The sequence below is a fragment of the Microtus oregoni genome, unplaced genomic scaffold (genome assembly GCF_018167655.1).
Source record: "Microtus oregoni isolate MIOR12 unplaced genomic scaffold, Mior012 000049F_ref0000343, whole genome shotgun sequence".
In the NCBI taxonomy this organism is placed as follows: Eukaryota; Metazoa; Chordata; class Mammalia; order Rodentia; family Cricetidae; genus Microtus; species Microtus oregoni.
The window spans coordinates 5,751,155-5,773,651 of NW_024543223.1; the positions used below are offsets into that span (position 1 = coordinate 5,751,155).

Genomic DNA, 22,497 nt, shown 5'->3' on the forward strand with positions numbered 1-22,497 from the left:
ACCAGTGTGAGCTGCCCCCAGTGATAGCCCTGAACTCCGAGTCACTGCTGGTCCTGCTGGAATATCTTATGTGTGCTGTCACAGCTTACTGCTGGAGAGACTTAGGTATGTCCTGTGTGATTCCCCTGTGAGAAGAGTCCAGAAGTTTGCTCCTGGTTTCCTGAGCATACTCTGTACCTACCCTCTGCTGATTTTGCAGTGAGTCTCTTCATTGTAAAGAGTCTTAGCCTGACTCACCAGGGGTCTCTGTGGATCACTGTCCTGGGTGACCTTAGGGTGGCCTTGAAAAAGGCACCCCAGCACACCCGCTAACACATTGGCTGCTTGCTGAGATGTTATGCTCCCCTCTTTGAGATGTCTTTACTCTCTGTGTGTGCACTTTACTCTGTGTGTGTGCATGTGTGTGTGTGCTTGTGTGTGTGTGTGTGTGTGTGTGTGATGTACAAAGAACCCTCTAATCTTGCATAATTACAATCAGAGCTCAGGAAATGGTAGTGGGGAGACAGAGAGGAATGAAGGGTGTTAAGGATGTTTCATGGAGGAGAAAGGCTGTCATAAGTGGAGTCTTCAGGTGATGAAGGGATCGATGCCGGGAAGTGAAGGCAGGAGGAAGCAGCTGGGGCAGAGATAACTGTTGTCTGGGCTATGGGCCTGGCAGAGCCTGAGCCTGCAGTTATGTCTAGGACACTGTGTTCCCACGAGTGTGTTAACTAACCCATGGGCAACCTGTCTTTACTCAGGACAGGAAGTCGATGGCTTTGCCCAGCATGGCTCTTCAGGACAGCATATCCTTCCCTGTGGAGGAATCTGGATGACGCAGATAACCATTGCTTCTAGATGCTGTAGGGAAACAGGGCCGAACATTTGCAGCCCCGTGAGTGATGGGAGGAAGGGCCACTGGCATGGAGCCTCATCTTTCTGCGTTGTTCCGGGACTGAAGGAGTCAGGAGGCAGTGAGCAGAGCGCAGGTCATGTAGGGATCCTCTTTGCTTAGGTGTGTGTAGTTATTTCCAGATGCCCAGAAAGGCTCCTGAGGAAAACTCAGCAGGGCGTGGTGGGTAGAGGTTATAGGGAAAGGGCAGTGCCACTATTTGTATACTTTTTAAATTTTTGTTGTTACTATAGTGTTACTTCTTAAAGATTATTCTTATTTGTTTTATTTTTGTGTATGGGAGCTTTGCCCTTGGGTATGTTGGTACACCACTTGCATGCCCTGTGCCCTTGCAGGCCAAAAGATGATGTCAGATCCTGGGAACTGGAATTACAGGAAGTTGTGAAGCATCATGTGGATGCTGGGAATTGATCCTTGGTCCTCTGGAAGAGCAGTCAGTTCTCTTACCATGAGCCATCCCTCCAGACCCTGCTGCTTGTTACTTTTATGTCTGGTTAACATTTGTAACTAAAGGAATATTTGCTTTTGAGTGCTCGTTAAAAGATCCTGACTGGTGTTCACGGATAACTTCCTTTCTGCGTGGGCCTCTGTTTTCTCACCAGGAAATGGGGATGAAACACAACACTGCCATAGAATCATGGTGAGAATGGAGCAGGATGCAGTGCTGGGCCTGGCATGGCGAGTGCTAGCAGGGGTGATTATCTCAGCGTCCTCAGAGGAACAGAACTCTGGCTGGTCTTTGTGACTCACATAGTGCCCCTGCAATAGCTAATCTTGGGGGTCACCATGACACATCTGGGATCTGGGAAGAGGGTCCCTGTGGCTTGTCTACAAAGCACTTTCTGGATTGTTAATTGATGTGGGCGGGTCCAGCCCACTGTGAGAGGTGCCCAGCCTGGTGGGCCTGGGATGTGTAAGAGAGCAGGCTGAGTGAGCCCAGGGGAGCAAGCCACTGGGCAGTGTTCCTCCATGGCCTCTGCTTCACTGTTTGCTTTGAGCTCCTGCTCTGGTTTCCCTGATGGTGGACTGTGATCTGTGAGCTGAAATAGACTCTTTCCCACCCAGGTAGCCTTGATCATGTTGCTCATTACCAGAAACAAAAAGCAAACTAGGAGGGTGTCCCTAGACTTGCTCCTGGAAGGGACTTGGATCTCATCTTGGCAGTGTGATGGATCAGGAAGGTGTTTGGGGCTTAGCCTTTGCTGCAGATTAGATTTCTGGCCTGACGTCTTGGGCAGGGTATCCAATTCTCCATTCCTTGTGTCCGTAAGATGGACTCGGCAGTGCTTTTACGTTCCTGTGGGGGATTCCAAGATGCAGACTACATGGAATATCACTGGGTGTGACAGGGCAGACCAACGCGGGGCCAGCAAGTGTCTGTCTGCCGAACAAAGGAATCATCTATCTTTGTGGGGAGCAAGTTGCTTCTGTCTCCTTGGCTGTCGTAGGAATGCAAGGCAGCTTTGTGGCATCCGCCGCAGGCTGTGGATTGCCTCTCCCGGGTTTGGCAGTTGTCATGTACCACCATCACAGCTGCGCCAAGTGTAGGCACAGCTTGCCTTGATTTACATTCTCGGATGTTGGCGCTATTTATAAACAATTAAGAAAAGATGCAGAAGCCTGTTTATGGCAACCGGCAAAGTCAGCCAAATACGGAGAAATCTGTTAGCGCAGTCTGCTCGTGTGCGAGCACAAAGCACTTAAATAAACATGCACACTTGCCTGCATTTAAAGTTTCCTCTTTTAAAAAAATGACATTCTGTCATTGACCAGATTGTTTACAGAGCCTCATCCTAAAAGGGCAGAAGTATGCCTATCAGACATCCGAAACTCGAGCTGTCTTTAAACAGAAAATGTGATGTCTCCCCAACCTTTTGGACTGGTTGTGGGGAGTGCAAGATGGAGGGGAGAAAGGTGTCTTCTTACAGACTTCAGGAGTGAGCTTTCAGTGTCTTCCTTTAAAAAGAAATATGATCATTTAAATCATTTTAAAGTGTGTGTGTGTGTATGAGCGTGCAGGTGCTTGTGAAGGTCGGAGGCATCGGATCTCCTCTGGAGCTGGAGTTACAGGCAGTTCTGATGGGCTAGATGTGGGTATTAGGAACTGGCTCCAGGTCCTCTGCAAGAGCAGTTCTTGCAGTTAACTGCTGAGCTCCATCCTCCCTTGGTAGCCTCTGTTTTCATTCCATGTTAACATCCATTACAGCTACAGGGCAGGGACTTTTTTCCTCTTTGTATTTCTCGGTAGCCTTTGCCGGCTCCTGTGTTTTGGTTGATCTGTCTCTATTTGAAAAAGAGATTTCTCAGGCTGGGAAGTGGTGGTACACACTTTTAATCCCAGCACTCAGGAGGCAGAGGCAGGAGAATCTCGGAGTTTGAGACCAGCTTAGTCCACAGAGTGTGTTCCAGGGCAGCACAGAGAAACCTCGTCTTGAAAAACAAACAAAAAAACAAAACAAAACAAGAAAAAAGGAAAAATTTCTCACTATATAGTCACTGCCTGGCACAGAGAACACGTAACCATTTGTTGAATGACTTCCTGAATGGACCGGGCAAGGCTTGACTTTTCTGTCCGTTCTTGGCAGGTGCTGTCATGTGATCAGGGACTGTAATAAGTTGAGGCCCCTCAGGTCACTGTGGGTGACTGACTCTCCTCAGGTGCTTAGCTTCAAGGTGTGACCCTAGGGTAGAAATCTAGAGACAACAGCTGCAGAGAGGAAGATGTGGGTCACCTGCGACATGGTATAGCATGGGAGTCACAGCCTGCAGTAGTGGGTGGAGGTCTCTGTACTCATAGAGAAGTGGCAGCCAAGGCACAGTTTTGCTGCAGGTCACATGGGTGCACTTCTGCCCTGTCGTGCTGGGATTGAACCCAGTCTATGTGATGCTAAGCAGAGGCACTATACCAAGAGCCACGTCCCTGGCCCCTGAAGCTTCTCAGCTGCTTGGCTTTCCCACACTTCCCTGTGTGGTGAGCTCCTGGCCTTCCTCTGTGTAGCAATGAGGGGACACTGTACTGTGCACCATAAATGGGGAAAGAAACCCTCATGCTAGAAGTGTCCACATGGCCTGGGTCTCGAGAATTCAGTCATTTTCAAGGCCCTTCAACTCTTCCTCTACATATTATCAACAGATAAAACACAGAAGGAGTATTGGAAATGACAACTTTAGAAAAGGGGAAAAATCGATTTGAGTTTCTGTTTATTCTTGGTTTAGAATCAAGGTTTGTTAGGCTCCCGTTTAAGGTGCAACTTGAATCTGTTAGTCACCATTGTGTGGGACTGGAAAGACAGATGCAGCCCTTGCTCTGTCTCGTGACAGGGCACATTCATTTGAAATTTGCATGGGGAGAAGCAGATGGTGTGGCGAGTAAGTGGCCAGGTGCCTGGTCATTGATAGCTTTCTCCTTCCACCCATCGCTCTGTGAGCTGGGACCAAGAGCCCGCTGAGAATTGATTATCATCTGTCCCCAACCAGCTGGGTTCTCTTTCATGCCTGGCTCAGAAAGATGGCTCTTTTTACAGCCAGTCAAGATGCATTGTTGATTTTCTTGGAATCATGAAAATTTTACTTATTCTACCCCAAGTTTTAGAAATAGAGCTTTCCAAAGATCCTCTGTATTCTTTTTTAAAAGCTTGTTTTTTTTTTAAGTATATAAGTAAGGTTGAGGTGGTTTTTTTTAATGACCAACATAGTAGTTTGTGTGTGTATGTGTGTGTGTGTGTGTGTGTGTGTGTGTGTTTATGTGTGCACAAAGCCTGCAGAAGCTAAAGGAGCATCAGATCCTCTGGAGCTGCAGTTATAATCAGTTATGAGCCACCTGATGTGGATGCTGGGAGCCAAACTTGGGTCCTCTGCAAGAGTAGAAGGTACTCTCAACTACTGGGTCATGTCTCCACTCCCAGCTAGGTGGATTTTGATGGGAATGAGAAGGTGGGTTCTGCTGCAGCATCTCCAGGATGCTGGGATGTGAGAGGCTGGGGAATGATGGTGCCTCAGAAGAGCTTTGTCTTTGTTTATGTTGAGTTCAGAATTTGCCTCTTTATAGGTCGAGCCTCTCTTAACTGAAGTGGTTGGGGCCTCAGATTATAGCGGTTTGGTTTCAGATTTTGACTTCACTGGTCAAACATTCCTGATCCAGAACTGAACAGTGGAGCTGCATCAGTTAGAAAGTTTAGGATTTGGGAGCATTTTGAGATTTCAGAGTTCCAGTCTTAATTGTCCCACTGTATCTAGGAAAATGACAGAACTTGCAGGAACATTCTTGCTCATCCAGTCTAGCCACCCAGGGGCCCATGGGGAGGGCATGTTTGGCATGCTGCCTGGCTGGGATAAAGCAGCTCTCCCTGACCCCAGGGTCTGCCCTGGCTGGCACTTCTCATCCCCTTCCTACCTCCTCCCTCACACCCAGGTGGCATCATGGCGCATGACTCTGACTCCAGTAGGAGCTTTTCTGCAGCTGAGACTGTGGAATGACAGAGGGAGGCATGTGGTTGTACAAATGGGAGCTGAAAATAACGGAGCCAGTGATGGCCTGGTCAGAGTGTCCTGGTGGAAAGTGTAGGCATGTGATACAGTTTAACTTAGAGAAGTTGGGGTGTAGCAGGCCCCTTAGCTTTATTAGTTTTCCTTCTCCCTACTGGGCACACTCTGTGTGTTTCCTTGTCAGTCCACCTTGTGAGCTGGCTTCCAGCCTCTTCCTCGCAGCAGGCCTCACACTGCATTCCTCCCTGGAGCTATTCTCACTGGGAAGAGCATACTTTCGCTATCACGGGGGAGGGCATTGCTAAGGTCCGGGATGGACTCCCAGCAGAGGAGCCTGCAAGGCTTAACACAGGCAAAGCTCTTGTCTGACGAAAGCAGAGCTGGGCGTAGAGACACGAACTCCCCAGAGGCGCCGGTGGTGTTCTTGGCTTCTGATCCAACCTGTTGCTTAGCCCTTTCTCTGCCTGTGGCCCATGCTCCTCCTGGCTGCTGTGCCATGTGCCCCTGCCATCCACTCCTGTGCTTCAGTGAACCCTTACACCATTGCCAGCTTATGGCAGCTGGGATGGAAACCGCAGCTCCTGGCTTTCCCAGGTTTTCAGTGGCTCTTAGGAGTTGGGCTCTGGTCCCTGTTGGTTGAAGGTCTTGTTTCAGAAGCCATTTGTTTGGGGGGTATGCACACTTGGCGCTTTTTAGGCTGGCATGGGTAGGGTCAAGGAAAGGGGCCAGTGGCAGTTGGTGACAGCTGTCTTCTTCCCGTGGAGACCACCTCCATACGCAGTCCTCACCACCCCTCTCCAGCCTGCTCCTGGAATCTGCACGTTCCATCTTTATTTGCTAGCCTTGGTCATTTCAACATTCAGTTTCAGGCTCTGAAAAAGAATGAACATTTTGGACAGGAAAGACCATTTGCCAATAAACAGTTGTCATGGGGAGCAGGATGGGTGCATTCTGGGTATGTGGCTGTTGTCTCATGCTTCTCTCTAATTGCAGGTTTTTATGGCTTAGTAATAATTGGAGTCACTGAGAATGTTATTCCTGCAAGACTTATTCAGTGTTACTTTGTTAGAGATGGCTAAGTTCCCAGCCAAATAGATTTCTGGGTCATCACTGTTGCCTGGTCTGAAGGGAGGCATGTGAGTGTGAAGATCATTACAGTCATTGAGAGCGAAACACATCTGAGGCTTTTTGCCACAGTAGTGATTGATTGATTGATTGATTGATTTGGTTTTTTGAGACAGGGCTTCTCCGCGTAGCCTTTGCCTATCTATCTATCTATCCATCGATCATCTGTCTGCCTATCTATCTATCTATCTATCTATCCATCGATCATCTGTCTGCCTATCTATCTATCTATCTATCTTTGAGGCAAGATTTTTCTATATAGCTCTGACTGTTCCAGAACTCTCTCTGAAGACCAGGCTGGCCTCAAGCTCACAGAGATCTGCCTGGCTCTGCCTCTCAAGTGCAGGGATTAAAGATGTGCACCACCACTGCCATATTGGTTATTAATCACAGAGTTAACGATGAGTTCTTGAGCTTGGCTCCCCTAGATAGACTCCCTTTGTTTTCCCTTGAGATCCCAGTCTCTCAGATGCCCACAATCGGCTAGTATTTTGTGCTGGTTGAAACCTATTTTCCATCTTGTTTCAAGTCTCTCACTCACCCACCACCCCCTCCTAGTACTAAGTTTGCTAGGCCCAGTTACCTACTCCTTAGTCCAGCTTCTGCTGTCTGTTCTTAGATCCTGTGGGGGTCCAGATGGATGAGCAGAAGCCACCACACACTTATCTGGGGTTTCAGAAGAGGCAGAGGCTCATTAGTTTGCAGTCCATTGATAAAAATGAGGTCTTGTGCTGTAGAATAAAGGCCTTTTCAATGTCTGTCTTTCTTGGAAAAAAGATGATTTTTGTTCCCGTCCTTTTCAAACAGGAAAATTCTGGTTTGCTGTAGTGCATTTTCTGTGATGCATGAGTGACTGGTGAAATGCCATCCCCTCTCAGACACTAGTTATCAGGTGGTACCTGTGAGCCTGTTGTAGTGTGACCTTGCTCATGAGACTTTGGGTCCAGGGGAAGGTTCACATTTTCTCAGCATGCTCCACCCTCTATCCCAGCATCAAAGTACTCTAAATGTTCCCTAGAATGTCTCCATTTCTGTGTATTTTATTACTGTGAAATTGAGACTATGCAAGGGACAAACTGTGGGGGATATATCCCTAAAATGTGTGTGTGGTGTCTCCTCATATTGCTGACACTGTCACGCCTGGATCCTTTATGGAGTTTCCTCCGCTCACAGTATTGTGGCGGAAAGCTGGTGATCAGGTGGCCTTGAATTCCCAGCAAACGGCATCAGGGAACATGTAGGATAACTTGGATGAGACTGGAAGCCAAAGAAAGATCATGGAGGAGCCAGAAATAACCTTCTCTGTGCTCCACTTCATAAAGGTCCATTTGCTCAGCCATGCAGAGGGCAGAGTTCCTAATACATGAGCCCCCGGGACCACCCTTGAACCTTACCCAAACTGTAGTGGGAGATGAAGACTTCTTAGTGTTTCATGGGGAAAAAAATGGATGGTCTTAATGGGAAGAGTCCCTGGCCAGGAGAGAAGAGGATGGTTCATGAAGAGGGGTGGTGGGTTTCCCCCTCTTTGTTTATTTTGACATAATTCAGACATTTGGAAAGGTCTCAAAAGGAGTACAAAGGTTTTTCTGTTTGCCCTTCACCCAGGGTCCCCAAACATGGCCCTTTCTCTGTGTGTGTATTTTCTTAGGTATTTGAGTGTGAAGCCAGAGTGCAGAGGTGAGAGGAAAAGAGGACATTTGCAAGAGCGACCTGAGAGAAGGGGAAAGGAGGGAGGGAGGGAGGGAGGGAGGGAGGAGAGAGAGATGTGGGTGGGGAGGGGGATAGACAGATGGTGGGCCAGTTTAGGGCAATGGTGAAGGGCCAGGAGGACTGCATTTGGAAGGGGTGCCTAGGGAGACTTGTCTGGTTTTGGTTGGGATGGTGGGTGGATAATGGCCTGGGCTGCCCGAGCTCTGCTTTGCCTCAGTGAAGGTAAGCCTCAGTCACCGACTGACTTCCTGCTCTGAGTAACCAGGCAGCATCTTGCTTGAAAGTTCTGCTTTTCCTATAGTTCCTAATCCCTTGGAGGCCCTATTTCTGTAATGCTTTATCACCGCCCCAGGCTGCCCAGGGTGTCTCACACCTGTGATTAGTCATTGCCACCGCATTCCACAGTGGTTATGCCTGAGTCCTTCACAGAAGGTTCTTGCAAATAGCTGGAATCCAGGGCAGGGGTCTAAACTGAGGCAAACACCTGGGAAGCAGCATTGTGTAGATGGTATTGAACGCACGTGCATATGGTGTGTGTGTGTGCGCGTACACGTGTGTGTGTTGCATCTGTATTAGTATAGTATATATGTTACTGATGTTCCTAACACTGTTGAGCCTGGCTACTTTATGAAGTTTCCTGTCTTTTGAAGTGGTGCTGTCTTTGCATCACAATTCCTTCCTGTTAGAAAGGAGCCATGTTTGGAGGAATAGCTTCCTTGTAAAGCACACAGGGGACTAATGTGAGTTCTGAGGGGCAGCCAGAGCAATGGTCCAGTGAGCACTGGCTGGTGACTGTGGAGAGGGCAGGCTGCATGTTATCTCTCTTTAATCTTTCCACCTGCTCTTTGTGGGTGGAGAGGAACTCTTGATAAACTTCCTTTTGCGTAGAAGATTATACCGGGAATGAAAGTGGCAGTTGCCAGGATTTTCTGAAGGCCTGGTTTGTGTCGAAAGACAGCGCCAAGCTCTACACATAGGACATTTAACAAAATAATGTCCGCAGTCAAGCCTCTGGCCACCCCAGCTTTACAGAGCACACTCGAGGCTACGTCCAAAGAGCTGTAAGCAGGACTTCCAGGGCCCGGAGTTTCACATCCCAGAGGAACCTGGCTTTCACCCATCCTGCGAATGCAGTAGCTCCAGTCCCTGAAGCACAGCCATGAGACAAGCCTCGCCTCCAATTTGCTTCCATTAACACCCTGGCATATGTTACCCAGAGCGAGGTGCCCACCGCCCTGCCTCCTGTTCCCACACTCAGGGGGGAAAGCCATCTGCCTGGGATCCAGGAGGAGAGACAGATGCCAGCTTTCAGCCTCCACTCCCAGGAGAGCCATGGCCCATCCTCCTTGGAGCTTTAAGGCTGTCTCACGCCTGCTGTCAGGAGCCCCAGGCTCTTCCTTCTGGTTCTCAGAAGAGAGCTGATGACACAGCCCCTGGGCTCAGCACCTTCTGATGACCAATGAAAGGGCCGGAAGGATGCAGGAGCTCAGCTGCAGTCTCTGTGGACAGCTGAGCTGCAGGGGCCAGTGAGAAAGCTCCTGAGGGATATGAGGGTGGACTTCGGTATCACTGGCCACGCTTCCCAGTGCCTCGTGGGGCCGCGTTTCTCTTTGCTTCTGTGCCCCCTTCCGAGTGCTTCCACGGTGTTAGGATAATGTGCTTTGTCTTGGGTTTCAGGCCTTCCCTTTCGGAGTTTATTTCCGTGAACCCAGAACAGATGCAGGGAACTTTGATGTGGTATAGGCTCTTTTCCTGGTTTGCAGAAAACCCAGCAGTTCTGAGATTGGTGGAATATTCCGCTGACTGGGTGGGTGTGGAACGGAGGGGGAGGTGGCACTCGGAAGGTCCCTTATCTTCTGCCGCAGGTCTGCCCTTCTTAGGGGTTGTGCCGCCCATGCCTTTGCCTTGGCTTTCCTACTGTGGAAGTGTGATTGAGCCCGCACAGAGCTCAGGAGGCAGCTGGTGTTTTCCCAACACGATCGGGTGTCATTGATAGATAGAAGGGGTTGCCAGGGCCTTTAGGCTCATCTCCCCTCTTCCTGCAAAGACAGGGAGTGTGAGTCGTCCTCTATCCATCGCTGATCCTTGCACCCTTAAACATCCCTCAAAATCAGGGCAAAGAAGTGCAAAGAGGCGTGTCCTCGTCAGATATATTAGAGAAAGCCTGTGTCCTGTCACCTCCTGTGGCGTTACTGGCAGACCTTGTGACCCCTTGATGCGTTTGTTTTCCTGGGTTGTGGAAGGTGTCTGTGAGACGATGTGGAGGCCTTCCTGGGCTGTGATTGTGCCTTCTCTCCTTCTGTCATCTAGAGAGTACTGTGTGGCCCTCTCTCGCCTTCTGAACTGGAAGGCTGACTGGGGTGGGTGCAGGAAATGTAGCAGGAAATAGTAGAGGGAGTTTGAGGTGACAGAGGCTTGCTTAGCAGGATGCTGTCTCAGGGTTCTGGAAGACTCTGCTTCCACTGTATCCCTCGCGTCCTCTGTTGTAGTTTTTGTGAACTGTATTTTTATTCGTTTATTTTCTGTGCATGCGAGCGGGAGGGGTGTGTGTGCTGCATATGTGTGAGGAGAACGGGACAACTCACAGCAGTTAGTTTCCGACCTCCACATTTGGGTCCCGGGGATGGAACTTAGGTCGTTAAGCCTGGTGACAGATGCCTATACTCGCTGAGCCATCTCGCCAGTCCCCAAAGTTGTAGCTTTAAGAACTCAATTAGGGTAGGCTTTTTATTTAATAAAGCAGTGAAGAGTCACATGATCAGGCTAGAACTGGTTAGCTGTCTGGAGGTCCTCATGGATCTGGATGTCTCCCTTGGAAGCAGCAGAAGGTCTGTGGAAGTTGCCAGCCAGTGTCCCTCCTGCGTAGAGCCTGCTGTCCCCGTGGTCAGGTGGTGCCAGCTGTAGTATGGGCTTAGTTCAGTGGCTGTGGCACAGGCTTGCAGGGTGCATGGTTGTTTGTTTCTTTCTCCTGCGTGGCTTTCAGTGTGATTGTTCCTCTGTTTAGAGGTGGTGCCAGGTCGATTGTGCCCGTGTGCCCTGTCCTTGCAGGGATATTGAGTGTGAGTAATCTTTATGTATTGTGTTGGGCCTTGTGCCTTTACACATGGCTTTCATCCCTAGGCGATCGTGTCTGCTTAGTTACAACCATAGCGGTGTGCATAGGACACACCTCCTGGTTGTCCCTGTGACTTAGAAGCCTCGTTACTGTGAAGGAAGCTTGTCAATGGGATTCTAGAGAACCACAAAGGATGTCATTCCCTAACACCTGACCTCTGTACCATGCACCATGCCCAGGCTAGGCAGTCATGCCTCTCTCCAAATGTTGTGCCCCGTGGGCCAATGCTTTGTGCATTCCTGCCTCTTCCCCTACGAGGCCAGCTACATTTCATCAGGGTCTTGGAATCTTTGGATGAAGACAGAACTGGTATGACCTGATGGTTTCTGTTCTTTCAATCTGTGCGAGCTCTTTGCCTCTCTTAAATCTCGTTTTCCTCACCCACAAGATGAGAAAGTCCACTCACTCCTCTTTTTTTGGCTCCATGCTTTCCTTTGTGTTTGAGTGTGTGTTTTCTCCCTCTGGTACCTGCAGCAGAGCCTACCTTCCTCCTGTGGGTAGCCAACTAAGCTCCCCATCCCTGTTCCTAATCCATTTATTGCTGCCAGCCAGTAGCCCTTTCTTAAAATTATATTTATGCAGATCTCATATTACCAGATAGGACAGTGTTTCCTGTTTTACCTGGTTACCTTGGCCTGTTGGGTTTCTCCAGATCTCTGCTGCTCACAGAACCTCAGTCTGAGTTCAGAACTCATCATCAGCCCTGGAGTCACCTGGCCAACCTCCTACACCTAGGTCTGGGGAAGCCCTGACTGGCTCTGTGGCCAGGTGCTGTGGCTGAGTCTGGGATTGTGTTTACTGGGATTTCATTTTATGGGTGGGTGTTCCCTTCATGTAGCTCTTTTGAGAGATTTAACTGGGTTTTATGTATGTACATATGTATGTATGTATGTAGATGTATTATGTATTTTGTGGTTTTTTTGAATCAGGGTTTCTCTTTAACCTTGTCTGTCCTTAAACTCATTTCACAGACCAAGCTGGTCTCAAGCTCACAGAGATCCACCTGTCTCTGCCTCCCAAGTGCATCACCACCGCCTGGTTTATTTACCTGGGTTTTATGTGTGTACTTTATTTTTTTTTTATTGCTGAGGGTAATTCTGGACTGAATGTAGTTTAACGAGGCCTTGGGCCTTGTTAATGGTCCTTTAGGTTGGACTTGGTTTTTGGCTGTTTTGGATAAAGTTGCCAACATTGTTGTGTGAATGTGTACAGTAATGTGTCTTGTGTAAGTCCCTGGGCATGGGTTCCTGGGCACAAGTGGGGGCATCTTTAACTTTAGGATGCTGTCACACTGTCCTCTGAGGGTTAGGAGTGGAGTAAGAAAGATTCCCTGTCCCCACTGGGGGAATGTGTTTCTGTCATTTAAACTTTAGTTGGCTGGTAACTGTAGGAATACACGGTGATTTGGTTTGTGCATTTGCGATGAGGGACTGCAGCACCTTCCTACACACTCAGAGGCCTTTTGCAGCTTTAATGGAAAAATGTCTCACTCCTTGGCCTGCTCATTGCTGGACTGTTTGCCTTTGTACGTGCTTGGTGTTCAGTGTAGTGGCGGAAACACTTTGTCAGGCACGTCTCTTCTATGTGGTCTCTCATTTGAAAAAAAATGTTTTTTTCAAAAATTTTGTTTTTTAAATATATTTTGATACTTTTGGTGTTCTTGGAAATCTGAGGCTACTGTAAAATTCTAAATGTTTTCTCCTAGGTGTTTTACGTTTCCCTCTTTAGTCTTTGCTAAAGTGATGTGCAGATGGGAGAGGTTGTGGGGGCTTTGCTATGACTGACAGGGTTCACTAGAGGAGATCCGTATTCCCTGCGTGCTGTGGTTCACAATGCCCGTTTTTTGGCTCATCTCTTAGGGAATCTGCCCATGAGGTTGTAACTGATGCCCTCCCCATCTTGTCTCAGTCCACTGCCTGGTCTTTTATGTTCCTTCTTTGCTGATACTGGAAAGACGGGGGCTCAGGACCCACTGAGTGACCATGCGAGATTAGATGGGACCTGAGCTTACTTAGGCTGTGGGAGAGAGTCTACCAGAGATCTTGACTGATCTGAGTGATTTGATTTGAAGTTCTTGGTGCACTTAGGTGACCCATAGTATAAACACTTTATAGTGAACAACTTAATTCTTATGGTCATAACTTTGTTTTTGGAAATTCAAAGTTTTCCCATTAAATCAAAGTTTTCCTGAAATTAATAACTGTTTTTAATTGCATGGGAACAAATAGTATAACAATAAATCCAACTATAACAGTGTTAGCCAAAGATGATGACACAAGACATTCTGGCCCACTTGCTTTATTATAGTAGTCACAATTCTGACTCTCTCTCTCTCTCTCTCTCTCTCTCTCTCTTTCTGTGTGTGTGTGTGTGTGTGTGTGTGTGAGTGTGTGTGTGTGTGATGTTTGCTTGTTTCTTCACTTGAGTGTATGGGATTGTATACTGTCCACCTTGCCCTTGGTACCCAGACATCTTTGCAGTGAGTTTCTAGTTCTGTAATGGTCACATTTTCTTATAACGAATAGAGCATAAATATGCCCTTCCCATGCTGTGGAGATGGCTCAGTGGTTAAAGCTCTTGCCCCACAAACATGAGAACCTGAGTTTGGATCCCCAGAACCCACGTAAAGTCTGGATGTGTGTGGCAGCCATCTTGCGTTCTAGCCTGGGAAGACAGAGAACGGGTGCTCAGAGTATATAGCTAGAGAGATAAGATGAGTAAGATCCTGTTCTGATTAACAGATCCTGCCTCCATGAATAAGTTGGAAGAGAGATCAAGGATAAGAATGAACATCAACCTCCATAAACCATACATGTACATGTGCCCAGACATGTGTGCCCACATACATGCAAGCATGCACATGCATGAAAACGGAAATGAAAAGCAGCATAGCACTCCGTTCTGTCCTTAGGTCGCTCTCAGTAGTTACCTCGCCCCTCATCTGGCTGTGCCTATTCACATTCTAACCTTTCACCAGCACTGCACAGCCTCAGTCCTCATTCTGGAAATTATCTTTTCAAAATGGAGAGAAATCAAAACCACTTTTTCTAAACCCTCTGCCACTCCTGTTCCTGGTGCTATGGTTCCCTGTGCTGTGCTTGGCTCTGGACTGTGGGAGCGTGGATACCCAGGACTGCATCTGGTTGGTCTTTCAATTTTGAATACAACCTTGTGAGCATAGTGTTTGAGAACTAGTTAATTAAACTGAGTGGATTAAACTGGACAGATGTAAGCGGGGTGGGGATACCATGCTTCCCATGTCGTGTCTGCACTCCCCTGAGTGACCTGTGAGCTCCGTGTGCCTCTCCATATGAATCAGACAGTCCTCCCCTGTGCTACTGTGAGCTGACTTGCACTATAGTGAGCAGAAATCACATTCAGATCCTGGCTGTCTTAGTTTTCTACAAACCAGTGTAAGGGTATTGTCTCTTAGGACTTCTCTTAAGAATTATAATACTTCCTGGAAAGGCTGGGTCCTGGGGATTTTCACACCAGTCCTTGGGAACTTTGTCTGACCTGGATCTAACTTGCTCACCCGCCAAGGACAATGCCCAGAGCCATAACCATGCTCCTACAAATAGACTTTCTTCCAACATGGATGATAGGGCCAAAATTATTGCAGCATCTACCCGAAGCTGAGCACATTGTCATGGTTCTGTTCACACACGAGCTAAGGAGAGCTTCAGGTTCCATTCCCAACAGTATCTGGACTGAGGATCTTCCCAGCAGCCTCTGGGATCTTCCCAGCCAGCATGGCTGGGCAGCTGACTCTTGAGATTCCGACATTACAGATTAGCGAACGGAAAGGAAAGAGGTTTAGTGACTCTCGTCCACAATCACTCAGGCATTCAGATGGCTGTCATCTCAATTATTAAAGATCATCAGATGCTGTCTTCCAGCCAAGGGAAACTTAAAGCTCGGCCGCTACTACTTGGAGCTCAAGGCCAACCTGTAAGCAGCCTCCTTAGATTATGCTGAGGCCTGGGGAAATGTTTGGAAGAAGCTGTTGGAGGAGTCTGAACTATAACCCTATAAGGGAAAATATGCTTGGCCACACTCGGGTGGTGGCTGCTTCCCTTCCCTGCCACTGGAGAGCTGGGTCCCTTCAGCACACGCTGAGAATGCGCTTCAGCAGAAGAGGCCCTGCCAGGTGTGAACTGCCCAAGGGAAGGGCTGTGTCCCAGTTGGCCTCCTGCCACGCTTCTCTTCAGTTCTAAAGATTTCACAGAAGCCACAGTTGCTATTAAGGGATAGCATATTTTTCCCTCGGCAATTTTCTCTTTAAGACACATCTCAGGGACCCTGCCTGTCAAGGAGATGAGAAATTCACTAGGGAATTGACCTAGCACACAGAGCAGGTACCAGTCAGCCATCATGCTAGACATTCCTGCAAAGAGAGGCTCCCTGAGGCTCCTGGCTCACATCTCCCCCTGCCTTGGGGAAGAGACAGACTATGAGCCCCTTGGTACAGTGTCAAGTAGACTGGAATGAGGGTATTTTGGGGGGAATTTTTGTGGGGAGTTTGGCAGTTCTTAAATCCCTGGCCCCCGTCTGTGTTCAGTGACTGCCATTTCATCTAGCATAGGGCGCTGGGTTTCAGGACTGGATTGTCTGACAAAGTGTCTCACTCTGCAGAGCCTCCTCAGCCTGTGCCACAGGCCAGTCACAGGCTGCTTTTAATCTTATCTCTGCCACCTGTTTTGGAGATGATAAGATCACGAGGGACCCTTGAGGAAAGAGCTTGAAAAATGCTCAGGTCTTAGGAGACCACTAGTTAGTGTGTGTGCAGTCCTCGGGCCAGGGTCCAGCAGGAAGAGTGGACTGCAGCCTTGAGCAAGGCTTTCAGTCCTCGAAACACTCTCAACTGAAGAATTAATTGCTCAGATCAGATTGGCCCTTGACTGAGTCTATGATGCATTTCCTTATTTGCTACTTGAGGTGGGAGGGCCCAGTCCACCATGGGAGGTGCCATTCCTAGGTAGGGCTATTTATGCAAGGTGGGGGTTTCCATTCCTTGGCAAGTGAACCTGGGCTGTATAAGAAAAGTAGCTGAGTAAGCTAGAGAGAGAGAGAGAAAGAGAGAGAGAGAGAGAGAGAGAGAGAGAGCGAGCCTGTAAGCAGTGTTCCTCCATGGTTTCTCTTCAGTTCTTGCCTTGGTTTCCCTTGGTGATGGACTGAAAGGCATAAGATAAAATAAACCCTTTCCTCTCCATGCTTTTGGTCATGGTGTTGCTCACAATAGAAAGCGAGCTAGGACTGGCAAGCTGAACATCTTACCAACAGACGCTGTCTTGGAGAACGATTTGTACAGTGCTGAGCAAAGCTTAGTGGGAGGGTTGGTCTTGAGGGACGTTACTGTGGTGGCATACCTTCCGTGTTGTGGTGACAGGGTTCTTTGAATGCTATCTCGAAAGAGTTAATGTCTCTTATTCAGAGAGCAGAATTCAGTGTCAAGGTAGGAAAGGAAGATTGGAAGGGCCCCTCCCAGTGTGCCTGCTGTAACCCTTGGTTGGGCTCCTATTTGGATCTGAGTGGCTTTGGCCAGGACTCTCCTCCTACCTCTAGATGGTGAGGCTGTGCTGTCTCAGGACTGCAACAGGTGGCCCCAACAAGCATGGGCACTCTCATCCCACTGACCCCCTAGAACCGTTGCCTTTCCTAGTGAGCCAGGCAGGCCATGTGGTCAGGTGTGCAAGTGTTTAGCATCTGTGTTCTAAGAAAGGCATTCTCGGTGTTTGCCCAGGAGTTACCTCTCAATTGTCCAAGCTTCTCACTGCTGTGCACAGACAGCTTCTCCAGGTCAGAGTGGGGCCTTGCTTCAACTGTGCCCCCCGACTCTTCCAGCCCAGTCTCCCTTTGCTGTGAGACCTGACTGTTGTCCCTGTAAAGTACTGTGCCCCCTCTGCCCTGGTGTCTTATAGACAACCCAGACATATCCAGTACTTACTGAGAGCTGAACAAGATGCCAAGGGTCCTTACAGTGACTTGAGTAGGCACAGCTTGCCTTTTCCCTAAGAGCTGTCAGTGGCTGCCCTATGCCGTCCCTGCAGTGCTTTCTGTATGGACTGTGCTTTAGGATTCTAGAGGTAAGCAAAGAATAAGCTGGGTCTCAGCAGGTGATGAGGCTTTGCCCACTGTGCTAGGTCACTGGTCCATAGCTAGCAGTTTAAAGATACTTGTTAATTCATTAAACACTAGTCAACAACACATATTAACACATAGCAGATAGGTTTAGGAAAAATATCTTCATTTACTAGAACAAGGCAAGCAGAAAGAGACATTGTTCACTCTGTTTGCTGGTGTGCTTGACATTCGGCTCAGTGGAAGACAGCTGGATTCTCATCTATATTCAGACTGAGGGGAAGACATCTTAATGATGGAAGTAACCTCGACTGACTAGATAGCCAGGAAGGGGGGGGGGGAGGGCGTTCAGTGACCTTGACAGAAAATGGTGACGGCTCTCTTTGCACCGTAAGCTTGGTGACTGGAGTTTCTGATGCTATCTGGCTCTAGACCACAGGAGATGTTGTGAGGTCACTACATTTCAGGTTGTCTGTCGCCCACACTAGTTGTACAGTACCCGAGCTGTGCAGGTGACATTGTGCGGTACCTACATGCTCTGTTTCTCAGAGTCACTCCAACCTTATTAGAAAAAGTCTTGGGGGTTGTCACATTCACGGTGGCTGACACAGACTCCAAATTCCTAATGGAACCTCAAAAAGGTCATTGAAAAAAAAGAAAAAACCAACTATCAACTGATTCCTCAGAAGTGATGAGTGCAGTTAGCTTGTTTGTGAGAGGCGTCTGCGAAGTGCTGGCTGGGTAGACCTGGGGGTGGCTCAGTGCCTGCCTAGCACCCAGGAGGCTTCAGCTAGTGGCTGAGACGAAAAGAAAGTGTGAATGAATAGTTGTAGCTGGCCCGTTATTTGTTCAAGTCAGGTAACACAGGTGGCTCCAGGCTCTGTCGTTTCTTCTCCAGACCAGCATGCTGCCATCTCCAGAAGGGCTTCCTGAGCCACAGCAGGGGAACGGGCCAGTCTCAAGGGTTGAGACTTGATACAAGCAATGGTTTTTACTACCTGAGTAGTGTCAAGGATATTTTAAGAGTGCCCTTCACCAGCTGTGAAGAACACCATGCCATTAATGAGGCTAGATGCCCGGTGCTTGAGGCTAGGTGCCAGCATTTGAAGCTTAGTGCCAGTGCTTGCGGCTAGGTTCCAGTACTTGAGCTTAGGTGCTAGCACTTGAAGCTTTGTGCCAGTTCTTGAGGCTGCGTGTCAGTGCTTGACATGTGTATGCATGCAGTTTCACCCTTATGTTTATTTGCCCCGTCATTGTAGCAGCAGGAAGATAGGGTCTTACAGTTGTGAAACTCCTGTGGGCCTGCCAACCCTGCAAAGGGTTTTGGAATGCCCTAGAGCTCACATAATCAGTTAGAAGTTGCTGATACAACCCTGCATTCCAGTCTTGTGCAAAATGTCAATGTCTGCCAGCATTTTAGCTGGAAGGACTTGGCATTGGGGGGGGGGGGGGGTTCACCACCCGAACTTGAACTTTTGCTGCCCTGACACCTAGTATCCTTGCTGTAGTGTGTATAGCATCCCTGTCGTCCTGGTGATGGAAGCAGCTCAGCAGAGCAAGTTGGGGCTGCATGTTGAAACCTGTGTGCTGATGGCTACTTGAAAACTGACGTTTTGAACTCTGGTCTCTTTCTGTGCACTGAAATTCAGCATCAGGCACTGACATGGAATAATGTCTACTCTGGGGCTGCTCCATTTGTTGACTTTGGCTCTGGCTCTTCTCCAGTTGAGCTTTGCTGCCTCGAAGTGAGGGTGAAGGAGCCATGAGTGGACTGTGTGAGAGGATCGTGAGTTTGCAGTGGGCCTGGCTGAGCAAGCTCACTTCTCGTGCTAGAATGCTTCATCTGGTGATCAGACTGAAGGAGAGACAATGGGGAGAAGCGCACACTCTGGATGACACCTGCAAACCCTCAGCCTAAGGAGCCCTTCCTCCTCTCTCCTTTCTTTCCAGCAATGGAAGAATTAATAGTTGAACTTCGTCTCTTTCTGGAACTCCTGGACCATGAGTACCTCACGTCAACTGTCAGAGAGAAAAAGGCCGTGCTCACCAACATCCTTCTGCGAATACAGTCATCATCTAAGGGTGAGTCTTGCAGGCTGCCGGTGTCCTTGGTCCAGTCCTAGGCTTCCGAACCCTTGTTAATTCCTCCGTGTTTCTAAAGGGTATTCATTTGTTCTCTTCCTTCGTTTATCCTCTGACACTACCCACTTCATAAATTCTTCTGCACCACCTCTCCCTCCCCTTCCTCTCTGTCTGGCCTGGTCACAGGCAGACCCTTCACGGTTACATGGAGAACTATGATGCCCCCTTGTAGGATTACTGTAAAGGACCAGAGAGAATAAATGTTTGCACCGTTCTCTAGAGGGCTCAGGAAAGGCTACTGTTGGTGTCCTCCTCCTCACCCGCATCTGTGGTTTTGTTAATCCCTACAGGCTTTGAAGTGAAGGACCATGCTCAGAAGGCAGAGACCAACAGCCTTCCAGCACCTCCCCAGATGCCTCTGCCTGAGATCCCTCAGCCATGGCTGGTGAGTTGACATCTTACCCACCATCCACATTGCCCCCGAGGCCTGGGTTGCTCATGTACCTGTCAGGCCTGTGATGGAAGCCGGAAGGTGAAAGGCTTTTCTGTGCCTGAGGTGCTCTTCGGAGTATGTTCCCAGGGTCCTGTAGCTGCTGATTAGAGAAGGAGCTCTTGTTTCTTTGTAGAACCCTGGAAGCACAGGTTCTTAGAGATCTGTTAAGACAGATGAAGGGGAATCAGAAGACGCAGCAGGCAGAACCATGCCTGGAGAGCCCAAGGACTCCACCCTCTTTCTGTGTGACCTCTGACATTCATTGCTGTACTCCAGGGTGAAATCTTGCTTTTTCCCCCAAGAAAAAAATGTGCACATTCCAAAAATGTACACTCAGTTGAGTTTATGTATTTCAAATGGGTTTAGACTCTCTTTTTTGCTATATATTTTTTCCAAACTGGGGATGTCCTCATATGCCATTGCCATCTCCCTTCAGCTCTTTCTGTATCTTTATATTCTGCAGCTTGCTGAATCAGGGGAATTTGACTTTCAAGCAAATGATGGCAAAGTGGTCACTTGGTTGCTTCTTTCTACATTTGCTGTGTCAGGTGTGGGATTATCATACGTTTTTATGGGGTGCGTAGAGGTTAAGACAGGGTTTCTTTGTGCTTTTCTGACTGTCCTGGAACCCTGTAGAACAGGCTGGCCTCAAACTCACAGAGATTCGCCTGCCTCTGCCGCCTGAGTGCTGGAATTAAAGGTGTGCACCACTACTGCCTGGCTAGGTCATCTATTTTTTTTTCTGGCAGGGTCTGAACCAGAAGATGCAGGATCATGTCTTGTCTGTCTCCACGGCCATGTTTGTTCCTCATGCTATGACCCATGATGCCCCTTGCACAGTGCTGTTCCTTTCTCTGGCTTTACTTCTGTTTATACAGACATTTGAAAAGCTTAACTTATGGTTAGGCAGAGTGAGATGTTAACGGCAATAACGAATACTACTAATAAACAGTAATTATAACCATGTACGCTAGTAAAAGGGATTTAAAACTTAGTGGTTATTTACAGAACTTTGTACACAATGCTTTTGATTGGCTATAGACAACTAAGGTGGAAGAATGTGGTAACCAAAGATGAAGGGATAACTGTTATTTCATGTAATCCCTCTTGGTGAGGCTTCTTAAAACTCTTAAAGCACTTTAGAGCAGTGGTTCTCAACCTGTGGGTTGTTCAACCCCCAAAGGGATGCCCCTTTCACAGGGGTCGCCTAAAACCATTGGAAAACACAGACAATTTGCATTATGGTTCATTAACAGTATCAAAATTACAGTTATGAAGTAGAAAAATAATTTTATGCTTGGGGGTCACCCCAACATGAGAAAGTATCTTAAAGGGTCACAGCATGAGGAAGGTTGAGAGCCACTGCTCTATGACATGTGAGGGCTGTGACTACCAATTTTTTGGAGGTTTTTGAGGATATGTGACTTATTCAGGTCACTTGATAAGCAGGAAAAGCAGAAACTGTTATGGGCCAAGGGCCACAGGTGGGAGGAGCCTGCCAGGCTTGGACCTGTTCCCTTAATAGGCTCCAGCACGTCCGTGTGCCATGGGGGCGGATATGGAGGTCAGAGGGCAACTTGCAGGAGACATTTTCCTCCATCCAGGATGTGGGATCTAATTCAGGTCATCAGGCTTGAGGGTATTGTCTTCACCTGTGGAGCCGTCTTGCTGGTCCATAAACTTATTTTTAATTATTGCTTTCTTTTCCTTTCCTGTTGTAGAAACTTTCTGTTGTTGTTGTTGTTGTTGTTATTATTATTATTATTATTATTATGTCATTTACTATTTTTAGCTACATGAACTCATATTCCAAAAGTAATTCATTCAACAACATTAGTATTTTTTACTGGTAATTTGTTTCTCCAAAATATAAGCTGGATGGAAATCAGTGGTCCACTGTTTTCTGGCTTAAATGTTCTGCTTTAGACTTGTCTTGAGCCTGTGGCACTCACTCTGTGGCAGGCCCACGTACCGTGCCTTCCTTTCCATCGTCACACGTTGTGTCTTGGGGAGCATTTTAGGATTGTGGGGGGAAAGTGTGCACCTAGACGCAGGCAGGAGAATGGCGGAGGCTGTAGGGGCTGCATGACTCCTCCTGTGCAGTGTCCAGCTCTGACCTGGACTGCATGTCCCATGGGCTTCCTGGAGGGACGGAGTCCTTTGGGTGCCAGTTTCAGAAGAAGTGTTCTCACTGATGGGTCAGTACTTTGAGCCATGGCGTTTCTGTGGACTTCCCCTCCAATCCAGTTCACCCAATGACAGTTTGGTACATACTTTAGAGAAGAGTCTGCTGGCCATGAGTGTTTAGCATCGTGTGGCCATCAGTCTGGTCATTTGCAGAACTGGATGATGTCTGTGTCAACCCATGACAGTTCAGGGCTTGGCTAAGACACTCTAGGACATTTTTATGAGGGGTTTTGAAAGATAGGTCCCTGTCTGTAGCCCAGGAAGACTTGGGATTCACTGTCTATAACAGGCTGGACTGGAATTTGTAATCCTTCTGCCTCTGCTTCC

At 48.2% G+C, this 22,497-nt stretch overlaps 1 protein-coding gene across 1 annotated transcript in view; it reads left to right on the forward strand.

The window, feature by feature from the left end:
- Positions 1–22,497, forward strand: part of Afap1 (actin filament associated protein 1) — a 116,408-nt gene that overhangs the window by 23,627 nt on the left and 70,284 nt on the right. The window contains exons 2-3 of the mRNA XM_041636568.1: positions 19,359–19,490; positions 19,841–19,935. Of these exons, the coding sequence (XP_041492502.1) occupies positions 19,361–19,490; positions 19,841–19,935 (225 nt within the window). The 5' untranslated portion in view covers positions 19,359–19,360. The remainder of the gene's footprint in view (positions 1–19,358; positions 19,491–19,840; positions 19,936–22,497) is intronic.